Source organism: Jaculus jaculus, chromosome 14 (assembly GCF_020740685.1).
Source record: "Jaculus jaculus isolate mJacJac1 chromosome 14, mJacJac1.mat.Y.cur, whole genome shotgun sequence".
Taxonomy (NCBI): domain Eukaryota; kingdom Metazoa; phylum Chordata; class Mammalia; order Rodentia; family Dipodidae; genus Jaculus; species Jaculus jaculus.
Window position 1 is genome coordinate 54,979,982 of NC_059115.1, and position 19,102 is coordinate 54,999,083.

General features: G+C 39.9%; 1 protein-coding gene across 2 annotated transcripts in view; it reads left to right on the forward strand.

The window, feature by feature from the left end:
- Positions 1-19,102, forward strand: part of Gfm2 (GTP dependent ribosome recycling factor mitochondrial 2) — a 61,662-nt gene that overhangs the window by 29,668 nt on the left and 12,892 nt on the right. For both annotated transcript variants that reach the window (XM_045133615.1, XM_045133616.1), the window contains exons 11-16: positions 2,954-3,034; positions 7,178-7,326; positions 8,974-9,114; positions 9,196-9,295; positions 12,705-12,894; positions 18,014-18,090. In XM_045133615.1, coding sequence (XP_044989550.1) covers positions 2,954-3,034; positions 7,178-7,326; positions 8,974-9,114; positions 9,196-9,295; positions 12,705-12,894; positions 18,014-18,090 — 738 coding nt within the window. The remainder of the gene's footprint in view (positions 1-2,953; positions 3,035-7,177; positions 7,327-8,973; positions 9,115-9,195; positions 9,296-12,704; positions 12,895-18,013; positions 18,091-19,102) is intronic.

Below are 19,102 nucleotides of genomic sequence, written 5' to 3' on the forward strand. Positions count from 1 at the left end.
CCCAATGTGGAAGGAAATGAAGCGTTCTTCAACAGAGGAATGAATAGAGAAACTGAATGTGGTCTATACACACGTTGAGTATTACTCACTTTTTTTTTTAAATTTTTTATTTATTTATTTGAGAGCGACAGACACAGAGAGAAAGACAGATAGAGGGAGAGAGAGAGAATGGGTGCACCAGGGCTTCCAGCCTCTGCAAACGAACTCCAGATGCATGCGCCCCCTTGTGCATCTGGCTAACGTGGCACCTGCGGAACTGAACCTCAAACCGGGGTCCTTAGGCTTCACAGGCAAGCGCTTAACCACTAAGCCATCTCTCCAGCCCGAGTATTACTCACTTTTAAGAGGGAAGGAAATTCTGACACATGCTACAATGTGGGTAAATCTTGAGGACTTTGTGCCTAGAGAAATAAGCTAGTGACAGAGATGAATGTATGTACTTCTATGAGGTAGCTGGAGGACGTGCTGACACAGAAAGTGGAGTGTTTGTTACCACAGGCTCAGGGAAGGGATGATGAGTTGTTTAATGCATATAGGGTTCAGTTTTGCAAATTGAAAGGCTTAGGAGATTGCACCAAAATATGAATGTGCCTAACACTACTGAACTATACTGAAAACTGATGATGAAGATAAACTGTGCACATGGTGGGTGGTAAATTTGTTTTATGTATATGCCCACACTTAATTAATGTTTATTCATTTATTTGATTTGTTTGTAATTTTTTATGAGAGAGAGAGAATATTGGCATGCCAGGGCCTCCAGCCACTGCAGTTGACCTCTAGACATGTGTACCATCTTGTATACATGTGCAACCTTGCATGCTTGCATCACCTTGTGCGTGTGACCTACGTGGGACCTGGAGAGTCAAACATGGGTCCTTAGGCTTCACAGACAGTACCTTAACTGCTAAGCCATCTCCCCAGCCCTAACTCTTTTTCCTTTGAGGGAGGATCTCACTGTAGCCCAGGCTGAACTGGAATTCACTGTGTAATCCCAGGGCGGCCTTAAACTCATGGCAATCCTCTTGCCTCTGCTTCCTAAGTGCCAGGATTAAAGGCGTGCACTACTATGCTCAGCTAAGTTTATTTTTAACTGAAAAATATTAGTGTAGACTAAAATCATCTTTCTGTGACCTGCAGGTAAACAGAATAATACTAACAGTAACAACTGTTTTTTACACATGTTCTGAAGACATAATTATAATTGGTTATTTAGTCTTCACTAAACCTGGGTGGTGGGTACATTATTAGCTCCATGAGTAACAAAAGCAGAGACAGGTGATACAGGTGATACACTTTGACTGAAATTTAAGCAGGTCAGTCACTCATGATCATGTTCATGCATCTGATTCCAGAAATAAGGATTAACCTCATGTGTATTGTGAAGAAGATGGTTAAGTGCATTCCTGCTGTAGTTAACTTTGTTGAGAGTTTGTTTTTCCCATCAAGTTTCAATGGTTTATTCTCTTGTATTTTTACCTAATTCTAAACTGTTTTGAGATTACGATCATGGTAATTTTTTTATTCTTATTTATATATTTGAAAGAGAGAGAGAGAGAGAGAGAGGCAAATAGAGAATGGGTGTGCCAGGCCTTCTAGCCACTGCAGACGAACCCCATATGCATGCATCACCTTGTGCATCTGGCTTACATGGGTACTGGAGAATTGAACTCAGGTCCTTCGACTTTGCAGGCAAGTGCCTTAACCGCTAAGCGTCTCTCCAGCCCCATGATATTTTTTTTCTTTTTTTAAATTATAATTTGATTTTTTATTGACAGCTTCCATAATTATAAACAATATCCCATGCTAATTTCCTCCCCCTACTTTCCCCTTTTGATTCTCCACTCTCCATCATATCCCCTATCCCTCTCAGTCAGTTTCTCTTATTTTGATATGATAATTTTTTAAAATATTTTATTTGAGACAGAATGAGAAAGAGGCAAGAGAGAGAGAATGGGTGCTCCAGAGCCTCCAGCCACTGCTAATGAACTCCAGGTGCAAGTGCCACCTTGTGCATCTGGCTTATGTGAGTTCCTGGGGAATTGAACCTGAGTCCTTTGGCCTTATAGGCAAGTGCCTTAACCACTAAGCCATCTCTCCAGCCTGATTTTTTTGTTGTTGTTTGTTTGTTTTTGTTTTTCAAGATAGAGTTTCGCTCTAGTCTAAGTTGACCTGGAATTCACTCTGTATTTCCAGGGTGGCCTTGAACTCATGGGGATCCTCCTACTTCTGCCTCCTGAGTGCTGGGATTAAAGACATGCGTCACTATGCCTTTCTGATTTTTTTTTTTTTTTTTTTGGACACAGTTTTACTCTAGCTCAGTCTGGTCTGGAACTTATAGTTCTTCTGCTTCAACAAGTGCTGCAGTTGCAGGTGTGTGCACCATGCCCAGACTGTTTTATTAATTTTTCAGCTCACTGTCATATTTAATATAAAGAGATGATTATGAAAATAATAGATACCGAGTAGAAAATTACAATTGAAATAGTGCTAATCCCCATCAATGGAGTGATTTTCCTTCAGTCAGGACTATAATGAGCTCAGTTCTTTAACTGTTTTAGAAAAGCTGGTAATTGTTCAGAATGTTAGAGGGATATGAAATGAAACTAAGACTCTTCCTGTTTATCTAAAAAATAGCAATCATTTGTATGCAGTATTAATCACTATAAAGTTGGACATTTTCTCTCATTTGTGAGTACTTTGAGGAGATAGTACTCTTCTGAGAGTCTTTTCTTTATCACACTCTTAACTTTCCACGAATTTAGGAAACACATTTTTAATTTCCCATTCTATTTCTTTGATAGAAAAGCTATGTCTTTCAAAAGTAGTTGCTTGGCCTGCCTAAGGCAAATCATATATTTCCATGATGAATACTGCTGATATGTAGATAAGTTAATATTAACTGCTGAAAGCAAATGAAAGTTATGCAATTAATGCCTTTCTTTATTTATAGATTGCAGATTTGGATGATGAATTTGCTGACCTGGTTTTACGAGAATTTAGTGAAAATTTTGATTTGCTACCAGCCGAAAAGGTAATTGTGTTGTTCGATTGCTTTGACAAAATTTTTCTAATTGAATATAGGTTGGTTTTTCTGCCTCAGTGTGTGTAGTATATTTTAATTTTGAACACTATGAGAAAATGCTGCCTTAAAAGTACCTAAACAGAGCAGGCATGGTGGCACATACCTTTAAACACAGCACTCAGGAGGCAGAGGTAGGATGACTGCTATGAGTTCAAGGCTAGCCTGAGACTGTATAGTGAATTCCAGGTCAGTCTGGACTAGAGTGAGACCCTGCCTCGAAAAATAAAACAAGCCAGGCGTGGCGGTGCACACCTTTAATCCCAGCACTCAGGAGGCAGAGGTAGGAGGATCGCTGTAAGTTTGAGGCCACCCTGAGACTCCATAATGAATTCCATGTCAGCCTGGGCTAAAGTGAGACCCTACCTCAAAAAAACCAAAACCAAAACAAAACAAAAGTACCTAAACAGGCTGGAGGGATGGCTTAGCAGTTAAGGCACTTGCCTGTAAAGCCAAAGGACCCAGGTTCAATTCCTCAGGACCCACATAAGCCAGATGCTCAAGATGATGCATGCATCTGGAGTTGGTTTGCAGTGGCTGGAGGCCCTGGCACACCTATTCATATTCTCTCTCTCTTTCTCTCTGTGACTGTCTCTCAAATAAATAAATATATATATATTTTTAAGTATTTAAATAATGCCAGCAATTTACTATAGCCAGATATACTTTACAAAATTAGAAATTAAATGTTTTTTACATATATAAAATCAGCTAATGTCTCCTTACTCTGTAGCTATTTTTTTTTTTCTCTCTCTGTCAAGGTAGGGTCTCACTGCAGCCCAGGCTGACCTGGAATTCACTGTGTAGTCTCAGGGTGACCTCAAACTCATGAGGATCCTCCTACCTCTGCTTCCCAAGTGCTGGGATTAAAGGCATGCACCACCACACTTGGCCCAACTAACTTATTTAATTTTAAAAAATATATATTTGGGGGGAGGGAGGTTATTACCACAGGATATTTTTTATAATCATGGAAGATATTAATAAGATTTTTTTAAGTTAAAAATAAACAAACAAAAAATTTTTAAAAATATATATTTATTTATTTGAGAGAGAGAGAGAGAAAGAGGCAGGGGGGAAGGGGAATGGGTGTACCAGGGCCTTCAACCACTGCAAATGAACTCCAGATGCATGGCTAACTTATGCATCTGGCTTACATAAGTCCTGGGGAATCAAACCTGGGTCCTTTGGCTTTGTAGGCAAGTTCCTTAACCACTAAACCATCTCTCTAGCCTTTCAATTTTTAATGGCTAATCAGTAAGGTAGTAATCACTTCAACATGTTTGCTAGGGATCTTCACTAACGAATTGGACAAATTTATGTCATAAAACCTAAGAGTTGCTAGGTAATATGTTTCTGAGTTTTAACCTATAAAATATGAACCAAGATCAACCCAACAAATTTTACTGAGCTGTTATTCACAAAAAGAATTAAAATCACCACGCCAGTTTGTAATGACACAGAGACCTGTAACCTTAGTAATTCAAGAGGTTGGGGTAGGAAAGTCAAAAATTTGAGGCCAATTTGGGCTACATAGTGAGGCCTTGTCTCAAAACAAACGAGGAAACAAGAAGAATTAAAAGCAGAACAGCTAAAATTAAAAAAAAGAGCTAAGTCATATTTTTGAGCTGCTTGAAGTTAATAGAAAAGATGTGATTTTATTTTTTAAAGAAATGCCATCATTTGTTCAAGGTTTTTGCTTCGCATTTGAATGTTTAAACATGATGTTTATTATGCCCAATGGTCTTGTGCCATAAATTTCACTTTCAAAGAATTTCTCTTTCAAAGATCTCACAATTTAAGCCCAACATGTTGGTGCACACCTTTAATTCCAGCACTCAGGAGGCAGATGTAGGATCACCATGAGTTCGAGGCCACCCTGAGACGACATAGTGAATCCCAGGTCAGCTTTGGCTAGAGTAAAGTGAGACCCTACCTCGAAAAAAAAGCTCTCACAATCTAAAGTGGAATTAACCTACCAATTCTTTAATAGCTTACAAGTATCGCCACTCTTTTTTTTTTTTTTTTAGATTTTGAGATTTGTGAAAAAAAGGTGCTCACTTTGTTTTCTCATTTTCTTCGCATTCTGTTTCATATAGACCTAATTCATTTCCAAAATAATAAGTTAGACTTATTTCTATATATTTTTCTGACCAGTCCTCCCATTATTTTTTTAATTTTTTTTTTTTTTTTTGAGACAATGTTTCAGTGTAGTTCTGGCTGGCCTTGACCAAGTGAGCAATCTTCTTTGCTCTGCCTCTCAAGTGTTGGAATTACAGACATGTATAACAACATTTGGCTTAATTCATTTTTTAAAAAAATTTTTGTCTTATGATTTTTTAAAAAAAATTATTTGCAAACAGAAGACAGACAGACAGAATGGGCATGCCAGCTGCAGCTGCTGCAGTTTTGCAGATGATGTGCCACCTTGTGCATCTTGCTTTAAGTAAGCACTGGGGAATTGAACTTGGGTTGTTAGGCTTTGCAGGCAAGCGCCTTAACTACTAAGTTATCTCTCCAGCCTTTAATTCAGGTTTTTTTGTTTGTTTTGTTTTTGTTTTAAATAAATATTATTTTGTTCATCTTTATTTATTTGAGAGCAACAGACAGAGAGAGAAAGAGGGGGAGAGAGAGAAAGAGAGGGAGAGAGAGAATGGGCATGCCAGGGCCTCCAGCCACTACAAACGAACTCCAGATGTGTGCACCCCCTTGTGTATCTGGCTAACATGGATCCTGGAGAATCAAGCCTCAAACCGGGATCCTTAGGCTTCACAGGCAAGCACTTAACCACTAAGCCATCTCTCCAGCCCTTGTTTTAGTGGGATTAAAGGTGTGTACCACCATGCAGGGCAAATTAAGTTTTTTAAGAAATTTTTTTGAGCCAAGTATGGTGGCACACGCCTTTAATCCCAGCACTCTGGAGGCAGAGGTAGGAGGATCACCGTGAGTTCAAGGCCACCCTGCTACTACATAGTGAATTCCAGGTCTGCTTGGGCTAGAGTGAGACCCTACCTCAATAAAACATAAAAGAATGTGAGAAAGATAAAAAGAAAGAAAAAGGGCTAGAGAGATGGCTTAGCGGTTAAGCGCTTGCCTGTGAAGCCTAAGGACCCCGGTTCGAGGCTCGGTTCCCCAGGACCCACGTTAGCCAGATGCACAAGGGGGCGCACGTGTCTGGAGTTCCTTTGCAGTGGCTGGAAGCCCTGGCGCGCCATTTCTCAATCATTCTCTCTGTCTCTTTCTCTCTCTCTGTCACTCTCAAATAAATTAATAAAAAATGAACAAAAAAATTAAAAAAAAAAAGAAAAATATTTTTGAGCACCTGTTATATCATAAACTTCTGGCTTCTGAAGGCTTGGCAGTATGTTCATACACTGTACTGCAATGCTTGGGAATTTATCTTTCTAGTAAACCAGAGTCAAGCAGTAAATAAGCATCTAACATGGTGGGTAGTGTTTGATGTTATAATGAAAATAAAGCCATAAAGAATGATGGGGGGGGGCTGGGAAGATAGCTCAGCAATTAAAGATGCTTGCTTGCAAAGCCTGCTAACCAGATGCAAACAATAATAACATATATCAAAAAGTGTCTTGCCGTGAGTTCTAGGCCACACTGAGACTCCATAGTGAATTCCAGGTCAGCCTGGGCCAGAGTGAGACCCTACTTTGAAAAACGGGAAAAAAAAAAAAGTGTCTGGTGTTGATTTACATCAGCTTTGGTGCCCCCACATCCCCTGCATTATGTGTTTGTGTGCAAGTAAATTAAATTTTTGTAAAAAGGAATGAAAGAAATGTGGAGAGAAGTTCTGTTTTACCAAAGTAGTTTGGGAAGACCTCCCATTCTGAGAGATTCTGTCAGAGCCTTACACACAAAATAAGCATTCACTTGTTAAAATTTGTGTTTATTTGTGAGAAAGAGGGGGAGAATGGGCCTCCAGCCACTGCAAATGAACTCTGAATGCATGTGCTACCTTGTACATCTGGCTTAGGTGGTCCTGGGAAATCGAACCTGGGTCCTTTGGCTTTGTAGGCAAGCCCTTTAACCGCTAAGCTATTTCTCTAGCCCTAAATGTTCACATTTTATCTCTGCTTTTAGCTACAGACTGCGATACACAGAGTAACACTGGCTCAGGCGGCAGTGCCTGTGCTTTGTGGAAGCGCCCTGAAGAACAAGGGTGTGCAGCCCTTGCTAGATGCTATCACAGCGTACCTGCCTTCACCTGAGGAGCGCAACTATGAATTTCTGTAAGTATGCAGCCTCACAGAGTAAACCCCAACAGCCTTGACAAAACAAACAGAACTTATTTTATGAAGTGTAGTCTCCATTTTTAAACAGCAGTGGTGAAGAATGTCTGTATAAGTAAAATAATATACAGCCATAGTAAGTTTTACTTGAGAGGCACATTTTTCATCTTTTTAAAAAATCTTTTATTTTCTTTTTGTTTTATTTATTTATCTATTTTATTTGAGAGAAGAAGAGGCAGATAGAGAGAATGGGTGCGCCAAGGCATCTAGCTACTGCAAACTCCAGACACGTGCACCACCTTGTGCATCTGGCTTACATGGGTATTGGGGAATTGCATCTGGGTCCTTAGGTTTCATAGGCAAATGCCTTAACTGCCAAGCTTTCTTTCCAGCCCCATTTTTTCATCTTTTGTAACTAAAGATGTAGTTTTTCACTGTGACAAGTGTGTAAGTGTTGGTTCTACTACCTTAGTTTAAAAAAAAAGTTTGGGCTGGAGAGGTGGCTTAGCGGTTAAGTGCTTACCTGTGAAGCCTAAGGACCCTGGTTCGAGGCTCGGTTCCCCAGGTCCCACGTTAGCCAGATGCACAAGGGGGCGCACGCGTCTGGAGTTCGTTTGCAGAGGCTGGAAGCCCTGGTGCGCCCATTCTCTCTCTCTCCCTCTATCTGTCTTTCTCTCTGTGTCTGTCGCTCTCAAATAAATAAATAAATAAAAATTAAAAAAAAAAAAGTTTGGGGCTGGAGAGATGGCTTAGCAGTTAAGGCACTTGCCTGCAAAGCCAAAGGTCCCATGTAAATCAGATGCATAAGGTGGCTCATATATCTGGAGTTCATTTGCAGTAGCTGGACACCCTGGCACGCTCATCCTCTCCCTCTCTCTCTATCTGCCTCTTTCTATCTCTCTCTCAAATAAATAAATAAAAATAAAAAATTGTCTTACCTCACAAAGATATTCCTACTCACAAAATTTGGCAGTTTCAGGAACATTCAAACTTTCTAAAACCTTATCAATGAATATCACTTTGATAACATTTCTATAAGAATACTGTCTATATAAATAAGCTTATGAACTTTATTCATTTATTTACGAGAGAAGAAGGGAGAGAATGAATGGGAGTGGGCATGCCAGGGCCTGTGTTGCTGCAAACAAACTCCAGATACATATGATAGTAGTGCATACAGCTTTCCATGGGTACTAGGGAATTGACCTTGGGTTTTCAGGCTTTGCAAATAAGCACCTTTAGCCACTGAGCCATCGCCCCAGTCCATATGATTTTTGTTCTTATCCGGATACATAGAAAGTGGGAGAGCATGAATGCAGAAACTACAAAGTACTGTCATGGCCTGTTTGTCTTGCCCTTTGCAGATAATGTGTTTTGAGGTAAGAGCTCTTGCAACAAAGTTATTTGCAAATAAAATAATAGGTTCTCTCTCAAACAGAATCTTTAGTTGTGAAGAATTAGTGATATGACCTCCATTAAGTCATTGAAGGAAGAGAGGCACATAGTCACATTACTTACTCAGCCTGTATAGTTCTACTAAAAGATATGAAGAATCTTGGGAAGATGCTAAGTTACATTTCTGCAGTGATTCAGATAAATGAGAAGTATATTGTATAGTCCTGTCTGTAATGTTCCTTATCTTAACAGGCAGTGGTATAAGGGTGACTTATGTGCACTAGCATTTAAAGTTCTCCATGACAAGCAGCGAGGACCTCTGGTTCTTTTGCGCATTTACTCAGGAACACTAAAGCCCCAGTTGGCCATCCATAATGTGAATAAAAACTGCACGTAAGTACAAATTTAGCTTATTTTCTAAAATTGCACTCATTTGTTAAAAGTGCTTTACCAATATAAATCATGGTTTTATAGGGAGAGAATGAGTCGTCTGCTTTTGCCATTTGCTGACCAACATGTAGAAATCCCTTCACTGACTGCTGGTAACATTGCTTTGACTGTTGGGCTTAAACATGTAAGTGACTACATAACTTATGTAGGAAATAATGAATATATTAGTTGCAAGTAAGATATTAGTAATAGAAAAAAGTCCACAACATAGAGGCTGGAGAGATGGCTTAGCAATTAAGGCACTTGCCTGCAAAGCCAAAGGATCCAGGTTCAATTTCTCAGGACCCACATAAACCAGATACAAAAGGTAGCACATGCATCTGGAGTTCGTTTGCAGTGGCTGGAGGCCCGGGTGCACCCATTCTCTCTCTCAAATAAATAAAAATAAAATATTAAAATCTATCACCTAAGCCGGGCATAGTGGCACAATCCTTGAATTCCAGCACTCTGGAGGCAGAGGTAGAAGGATTACTGTGAGTTCAAGGCCACCCTGAGATTACGTAGTGAATTCCAGGTCAGCCTGGGCTAAAGTGAGACCCTACCTCAAAAAACAAAATCTACAACCTAAATGTCCATCATTGGTAGAATGATGAATATAGTGACATATTCATTAACATGATTTAATGTCATACATTTGATAGAAAAGTAGATTACAGAAGACCACAGACAGGATGGATTTTGTTCATATAAATTTCAAACCCAAGTAAATGATTTATTGATATGTGTATAACTTAAATTTACTTGAAATACTTTATTCCCATTGAGTTTTGCCTATTTTGTGTGTATGTTAAGTGTAAGATGGAGTCTCACCACAGGCTCTTTTGAACTCACTATAGATATATATGTATCCCTGCTGGCCTTGAACTTTCTCTTCCTGCCTCAGCTTCCTGAATGCTGGAATTATAGGCATGTACTGTAGGTTTTTATTTATTTTGATCATTGCAGAAACTTTTATTTAAACTTTTAACAGATCAGGTAATAACTGAAGATGTTTTGCTAATAAAGAAGGCTTCTTAAAGGCAAGGATCTTTGTTTGCCACTGTATCCTCAGTCCACAGATCAGTGCTTGCATGAAGCAGGTAATGCCTAGACAGTTATAGGATGAATATATGAAAGTACTTGATGCTGTGTCTATTTTGGATATGTTAAAGCTAACAATATTCCTCTTATATGGAATATTGTGGTTTTCTCATTAAATTATAATATGTCACATATTTGGATAAAAATGATCTCTTTTAGTAGTTTAAACTCTTGATAGTTAATTGCAGGTTTCAGGATCCTGAAGAGTATTCTTGTAGTCTGAATATTGAACTTTGGGTATTGACCTGTCCCCTCTTGTCTACATTAAGGCAGGATTGCTTTTTTTTTTTTTGTACATATTTGCAGGAGCTCTACAAATGTTTGGACTATTTCTTCAATAGAATTGTCTTTATGAAGAGGAAAACTAGCACAGAATTTGATCATAATAGTAGATTAAAATTACAGGTTATATGCCGAGCATGGTAGCACACACCTTTAATCCCAGCACTAGGAAGGCAGAGGTAGGAGGATTGCCATGAGTTCAAGGCCACCCTGAGACTACCTAGTGAATTCCACGTCAGCCTGAGCTAGAATGAGACCCTACCTCCAAAACCTAATAATAATAATAATAATAAATAAATAAAAATAAAATTGCAGGTTATAAAAATTGAAATTATAGTAGCTAGGGAGATGGCTCAGTCAGTGAAGCACCTGCTATGTAAGCAAGAGGACTTGAGCTCAGGCCTCCAGCACCCATGTAGAAGCTGGGGCAGCAACATGCATCAGCAATCTCAGGGATGGAGAGGTGGGACAGGAAGATCTCTAGGGCTTGTGGCTTAGCTGGTATAGCTGCATTGGTGAGCTCCTGGTTCACTAGGAAACCTCATCTCAAAAACTAAAGTAGAGGACTGGAGAGATGGCTTAGTGGTTAAGGCATTTGCCGGCAAAACCCAAGGACCCAAGGTTGATTCCCCAGTACCCACGTAAGCCAAATGCACAAGGTGACACATGTGTCTGGAGTTTCTTTGCAGTGGTTAGAAGCCCTAGCACACCCATTCTCTATATCTCTCTCTCTCAAATAAATAAACAAATAAATATAAATAAAATTAAAAACAATAAGGTAGAGAACAGTTGAAGAAAACACACCATGTCAACCTCTGCTCTCCTCACATATGTACACACACATGGATGGCACCCGTACAGGTAATGAAATGAAACTTTTGTTTTAAAGAACAGTTAGAATTTGGGCTGAACAGCTGGGTTTGGTGGCACATGCCTTAAATCCCAGCACTTGGGAGGCAGAGGTAGGAGTATTACTGTGAGTTTGAGACTAAAAAGTTAATTCCATGTCAGCCTGGGCTAGAGTGAGACACTACCTCTAAAAAAAAAAGGAAAGAAAAGAGCACCTAGTTGGGCATGGTGGTGGCGCACACCTTTAATCCCACCACTCAGCAGGCAGAGGTAGGAGGATCACTGTTAGTTCAAGGCCACTCTGATTCTACATAGTGAATTCCAGATCAGCCTGGATGAGAGTGAGACCCTACTTTGTAAAAGCCAAAGGGGGGAAAAAAAAAAACACCTGCAGTTTATATATTGATATATTGTCCATACTATATGTAGATATAGGTATGTCCTGTTTATTTAAATATTATTTTATTTCCATGGAGTTTTTGCCTCTCTGAGAGTGTGTGTGTTTTCTGCTTAGTTTGATATTTTAGTTAAAAGAGATTTTCTGTTAAAATATTAATAAGTTACTGGTGTTCAAGCACTTTAATAGGCTCATATGTCTTGCTGTGATTAAAAATCTAGGCAGATAATATTGCCAAATTTGATGTGTATTATATGTATACCTTATTATTTCATTAGGTTGTTTTTTGTTTTGTTTCTTAAATTTTTCGAGGTCTCACTGTAGCCCAGGCTGACCTGGAATTCACTCTGTACTCTCAGGATGGCCTCAAACTCATGGCACTCCTCCTACCTCTACCTCCCCAGTGCTGAGTTTAAAGTCATGCTCCACCACGCCTGGCTTGTTAGAATTTATTACAATATTTTAGATAAGAAAACATTAAGCTTCAGGACCATTTTATTAGAGTTGGAAAGAAAAAACAATAGACAAACTGCTACTCTCAGCAGTTGCTGAGACTATAATTCTCATATGGGTTACACTTCACTTATGCAAAGTTACAAGAGTTATGAATTTATTTCCTTTCAGTTTTGATGAAAAGAAGATGTCACCTTAAAATCCTGTTTAATGGTTCTTGGTAAAAGATAAGTGCTAGTCAAGAGCCTTTGCTGGGAGGTGGCTCAGAAGTTAAAGGGGCTTGCTTGCAAAGACAATGCCTGCCTTTGATTCTCCAGTACCCATGTAAAACCAGATGCACAAAGTGGCACATGTGTCAGGAATTTATTAGCAGTGGCAAGAGACACTGGTACACTCACATTCTCTCAAAGTAAATAAAAATGTTTTTGTGAAAAAGAGCTGCTTTGTTCCAAGTTGTCTTGTTTGCTTCCAGACTGCCACTGGAGACACCATTGTCTCTTCCAAGTCCAGTGTGCTTGCTGCAGCCCGGAGAGCGGAAAGGGAGGGAGGAAAGCAGAACAGACAAAGCAGTGAAGCAGAGAGACTTCTGCTGGCCGGGGTGGAAGTTCCAGAACCTGTGTTCTTCTGTACCATAGAACCCCCGTCAGTGGCTAAGCAGCCAGGTACAAATTATCTTGGTGTGTCAATTGCCTAGTACTCTGATAGCGTATGTAAAGTACTTACAATATGCCCTCAAAAGATTTTTTATGTGATTGAGTTAAATTTTATTTAAACTTATGGTAAGCTTTTCTTGTGAGAGTCTTATAAAGAGCTGACGCTTGAGTCAAACATCAGACATGCTCAAGGGAAACCACTGTGATGTGAGACTAAGTGAAAACACAATGCCAAAAGAGTACAGCATCTTCAGAAAAACAGAACTACTGCACTAAGAGAGCATATGGTATGTGTGTTTACTTCTATTTTACTCTTGTTTGAGTGAAAGAAGAAGGCATAAAAGGAAAGACGAAGTTTCAAGAAATGCAAGAAGACTTGTAGCGGGATTGTGTCGGCTCTTTATGAGACCCTTACTGAGTACTTACTAGTTGATTTTTCCTTAAAAAAAAAAAAACAAAGTTGGAATTGCAGAGTGTGGAAGATCAAAAGCAATATTTGCTTCCTAAAACCCAATAGGAAGAAAAGAGAAGCCGTAGCCAAGTAGGGTTCCAGCTCCTCATCTCTCCAGGTGGAGTTCACATGAAAGAAATCTAAGTGTAGATATAAAACAGCCCCAAATAATGGAGGAAACTGTGTCTTGTTGAGTCTAGTTGGTGAAGGAACAACACTGGAGTTAAGATGACAGGTAGAAGTAGTCTTGAAGCTGGTGGAGAAGATTAGGTGATGATGTTGATGGCTGCCCAGTTATATTGAATTAAGCTATTCTATCCAGACACTGAAGAAAGGGTTGGGGAGACCCAAAGAAAGTAACCAATGAGTTACTTTAAGTATATTTGAAAGCCATATAGTATAAACACCCAAATTCATATTTCAAGATTATAATTAAGTTGTACTGGCCAATTCAAGAACTCTACTACTTTAGGAGGAAAGGTTTGGTGCCCAGAGAAAGTCTCACCAGCGAGCATTAGGTTCTGGGTATCCTAACTTGAGCTTTGTTTAATAGATCTATGGGGGGCTGGAGAGATGGCTTAGCAGTTAAGCACTTGCCTGTGAAGCCTAAGGACTCCGGTTCGAGGCTTGATTCCCCAGGTCCCACGTTAGCCAGATGCACAAAGGGGTGCACGCGTCTGGAGTTCCTTTACAGAGGCTGGAAGCCCTGGTGCGCCCATTCTCTCTCTCTCCCTCTATCTGTCTTTCTCTCTGTGTCTATCACTCTCAAATAAATAAATTAAAAATTAAAAAAAGAAAAAAAAAGCCTACATTGTTCTAAAAAAGAAAAAATAGATCTGTGGGGGCTGGAGAGATGGCTTAGCAGTTAAGATACTTGCCTGCAAAGCCACAGAACCAAGATTCTATTCCCCAGATCTCTGGGTCTTTTTTTCTGTAATACTGTTGTATTTTCTTCATAGGCCTATCAGCATTTGGTATCCTTTGTTATAATGCTGGGGTGGTTTGTTGTTTTGTTTTTACCACAGAACTTCTTGAAAAAAAAGTTATTTCTGGCCGGGCATGGTGGCACATGCCTTTAATCCCAGAACTTGGGAAGCAGAGGTAGGTGAATCGCCATAAGTTCAAGGCCACCCTGAAACCACATAGTGAATTGCAGGTCAGCCTGGGCTACAGTGAGACCCTACCTCGAAAAAACAAACAAACAAAAATATTTCTGAATGAATTTGTTTCCTTTAAAGCTCTTCCTTCTAAAAAGAGTCATATATAGAGTTAATTTCAAATATCTGTAAATGCTTAAAAATAGTCTCTAAAATAATGCTTCTTAACCCTTTGATATACATGATCATCTCTTGGGATTCTTATTGAAAATGTAGGGTGTGGTTCTGGGGAGGTGGCTCAGCAGATAAAGGTGTTTACAAAACTTACTGGTGTGGGTTCAGTCCCTCAGCACCCACATAAAACCAGCTGCAAAGTGGCAACTGTATCTGTGATTCCTGGGCACCTATGACAGTGAGAAGCAGAGCCAGGCAAATCAGGCGCATTGACCAGCTAGTCTTGCAGTTTGTTTGCAGCAGCAAGAGTCCCTGTCTTAAAGAAGGTGGAACACAAACACCTCAGTTATCCTCTGATCTCCACATGCACTATATGGCACATGTGCCAATACACACACACAAAATACATACATTAAGCTGGGCGTGGTGGTATATGCCTTTGTTCCCAGCCCTTGGGAGGCAGAAGTAGGAGGATTCCTTTGAGTTCAAGGCCAACCTTGAGAAGACCCTACCTTGAGAAACCAATAAATAAATAAATAATAGTCCTAATAATAACACACACAAACACACACATAACTTTGGCTCATAGATCTGGAACCTCACAGTCTGCATTGTTACCAGGCTGCAGTTGATGCCAGTGCTGCTGGCCCTTAGATTCCACTTTGGGCATTCAAGGGTCTAGAACAGCATTGTCCAGTAGAAATTAACATGATCCACAAATGTACTTTAGAATTTCTTACAGTCACAACACAATACACATACATACTTTAGAATTTCTGATGGTCACATAAATTATGCTGGTCAAATTAATTTTTTTTGTTTGATTTTTTTATTATTTATTTGAGAGCGACAGACAGAGAGAAAGAGGCAGACAGAGAGAGAGAGAATGGGCGCGCCAGGGCTTCCAGCCACTGCAAATGAACTCCATATGCATGCGCCCCCTTGTGCATCTGGCTAACGTGGGTCCTGGGGAATTGAGCCTCGAACTGGGGTCCTTAGGCTTCACAGGCAAGCGCTTAACCGCTAAGCCATCTCTCCAGCCCCAAATTAATTTTTTTAATTTAATTTATTAGAGAGAGCAAGAAAGAAAAAGAATGGGCACACCAGGGCCTCTAGCCCTTGTAAACAAACTCCAGATGCATGTGCCACCTTATGCATCTGACTTACATGGGTCATGAGGAATCAAATCTGGGTCCTTTGGCTTTGCAGGCAAACACCTTAACTGCTAAGCCATCTCTACAGCACTTTTTTCAAAATTTTATTTATTCAAGAGACAGCAAATTAATTTTAATATGATTCACTGAACTTAGTATGTCAAAATACAGATTCAAGTCATTAGTCCAAAATCTGAAATACACTGAAATACGAACACTTATTTTCCTAAGCATTTTAGATTCAGTTTAAATTGGAAAAATGGCTCAGTGGTTAAGGCACTTGCCTACAGAGCATAATGACTCAAGTTCAATCTTCCAGTACTTACATAAAGCCAGATGCACAAGGTGGTACATGTATCTGGACTTCATTTGCAGTGCCAGGAGACCCTGACATGCCATTCTGTCTGTCTCTCTTCTATCTCTCCCGGCCTGCAAATAAATAAGAAAAAAAATTTAAGTGATACCGAAGCCAGGTGTGGTGGCACATGGCTTTAATCCCAGCACTTGGTAGGCAGAGGTAGAAGGACTGCTGTGAGTTTGAGGCCACTCTGAGGCTACATAGTGAATTCCAGGTCAGCCTGGGCTAGCAGGAGACTATACCTTCAAAAAACAAAAAAACAACAAACAAAAAAGCTTGCATTATCATTTTAACATGAAATAATATATAAAAAGTGTTAATGAGATATTTTATATTCTTTCTTCAATATTGTCTTTGTAAAAGAAATATATTACATATATCTGTAGTACCTACTAATTCAGACTGGTAATAACTGGAAATGGCTAATGGCTACTTTCTGGACAAAGCTGGCCTAGAAAGTCTTGTGTATATATCTAACAACTTTTGTTTGTTTGTTTGGTTGGTTGGTTGGTCTTTTTTGTTTTTCAAGGTAGGGTCTCACTCTGGCCCAGGCTGACCTGGAACTTACTATGTAGTCTCAGGGTAGCCTCAAACTCATGGAGATCCTCCTACCTCTGCCTTCCAAGTGCTGGGATTAAAGGTGTGTGCCACCACACCTGGCTTAAGAGCATTTTTAAAAAATACTTTTATTTATGTATTTATTTACTTGGGGTAAGGGAGAGTGATGGGAAGAAACAGATAGAGAGAATAGGTATGCCAGCACCTTCAGCCATTGCAAACAAACTCCAGACACATGCACCACCTTGTGCATCTGGCTTATATGGGTCCTGGGGAATTGAGCCTGGGTCTTTAGGCTTCACAGACAAGCACCTTGACCATTAAGCCATCTTTCCAGCACCCTGAGAACATTTTGAATATGTGTTTGATAAGCTTTGTCTTATTAATCTGTAACTCAGCTCTTTTCTTCACTGTTAAGTCTATGGAACTTCCAGCATCTTTCTTTTGTATAAAAGAAAAGCAGGGGCTAGACAGATGGCTTAGCAGTTAAGACATTTGCCTGCAAAGCCAAGGGACCGAGGTTCGATTCCCCAGGACCCACGTTAGCCAGATACACAAGGGGGCCACACACATCTGGAGTTCATTTGCAGTGGCTGGAGACCCTGGCATGCCCATTCTCTCTCTCTCTCTCCCTCTCTCTCTCTTTCTGTCTCTCTCTCTCTCCCTCCCTCCCTGCCTCCCTCTTTCTCTGTCAAATAAGTAAATAAAAATAAAATATTTTAACAGAAAAACATACAGTTAATTTTAGTAAATATTACCTTACTCCATATGGCATATTTAATAAAAATTATACATTCTTATTTCTTTTGCAATTATGATAATTCTCTGTAACATGATTATATTACTACCTGGCTATTCACAATGTAATTTTTTCTCCTTTTGCCAGCTTTTCTTTATTGCCAATGTTTCCGGGGGCATTTTCATGCATTTATTTATTTATCTCTTTATTTATGTACGTATTGCCAGCTCCTAGCCTGGCCATTAACTGTAATCAGGTGATGTTTCTACTTATTTTGAAGCCCTTCAGTGGCTTCCTAGTACAAACCCAAACTTTTCACGACAGCCTGCAAGACCTTACATGATATCCCTGCCACACATCTCCCACCTCATCTGATGCTGCTCATCATCAGCTGATCTGTGGCTGCTGGCCTCTTTGCCCTTGACCTAAGTCATGCTGGGGATGCCTTCCCAGACCACTCAGTCTTCAGTGGTCTCTCATCACTCTTAGTTTCTACAAAACATCTATATCTGCTTGGTCATATGTTTTTCCATTTGGAATATATAGTAAGTTACCTAGAAAATGAAAGTAAAGTAATGGTTGTTGTTTATTTCCCAGATTTGGATCATGCATTGAAATGCCTTCAGCGTGAAGATCCCAGTTTGAAAGTGAGGACAGATCCTGACTCTGGACAAGTATGCATAATAATTACCCTTCAAAGGGAGAGAGAGTGTATGTATGTGTGTGTGGTGCATTGCACATGTATATGTCTAAAACATTGGTTGAGCCATGCTCCTGAAAGAAAAAGGCTTTCATTTATAATACAAATTTCTGATTATGCATGTTGACTGTCAACCTAGATAAATTTCAGTTCCCTGAAATAATTACACTTCACCTGTATAGACTACCCACCAACTTTTTTTTTTTTGTTTTGTTTTTTGAGGTAGGGTCTCACTCTAGCTCAGGCTGACCTGGAATTCACTATGTAGTCTCAGGATAGCCTCGAACTCACAGCAATCCTACCTCTGCCTCCCAACCCATTGATATTTTTGACCTTTCATAAGCTAGAAAGACTTTTGTGAAATTCAGAAATAAGGCAAAGTGTAAAAGACTCAAAGCATATTAGAAGGAGGTCAGGAAGGTGCTTTTGTTTATTTATTGACCCGTTTATCAGAGAGAGAGACAGAATGAGAATGGGCACACTAGGGTCTCTAATCACATCAAACCAACTCCAGACATGTTTACCACCATATGCATCTGGCTTACATGGGTTCTGTGGAGTCAAACTGGGCACTTAGGCTTTACAGGCAAACACCTCAACCACTAAGACATCTCTCCAGCCCAGGGAGGTGCTTTTAATGTCACCAGCACACCTATAATGTTTGGGTGAGAGATGAATATCTAACAGTGTGGGAAGAACTCTGGTTGAAAAGTAGGCACAGCACAGTACAAAAGCACTGGAGGCTGGGGAGATGGCTCAGTCATGTCACATGTTAACCATACAAGTAGAACATGGCTGGATCCCCATTCCACATAAAATCTGGGCATGCTATTGTGCTCCTGTAATCCTAGTGCTGGGGAGGCATAGCAGGGGACTTGCTGACTAGCCCATCTAGCTTAATTGGTGAGCTCTAGGTTCAGTGAGACACTGTTTCAAAAAATAAAGATGAAGGGCTATAGAAATGGCTTAGTAGTTAAGGCGCTTAC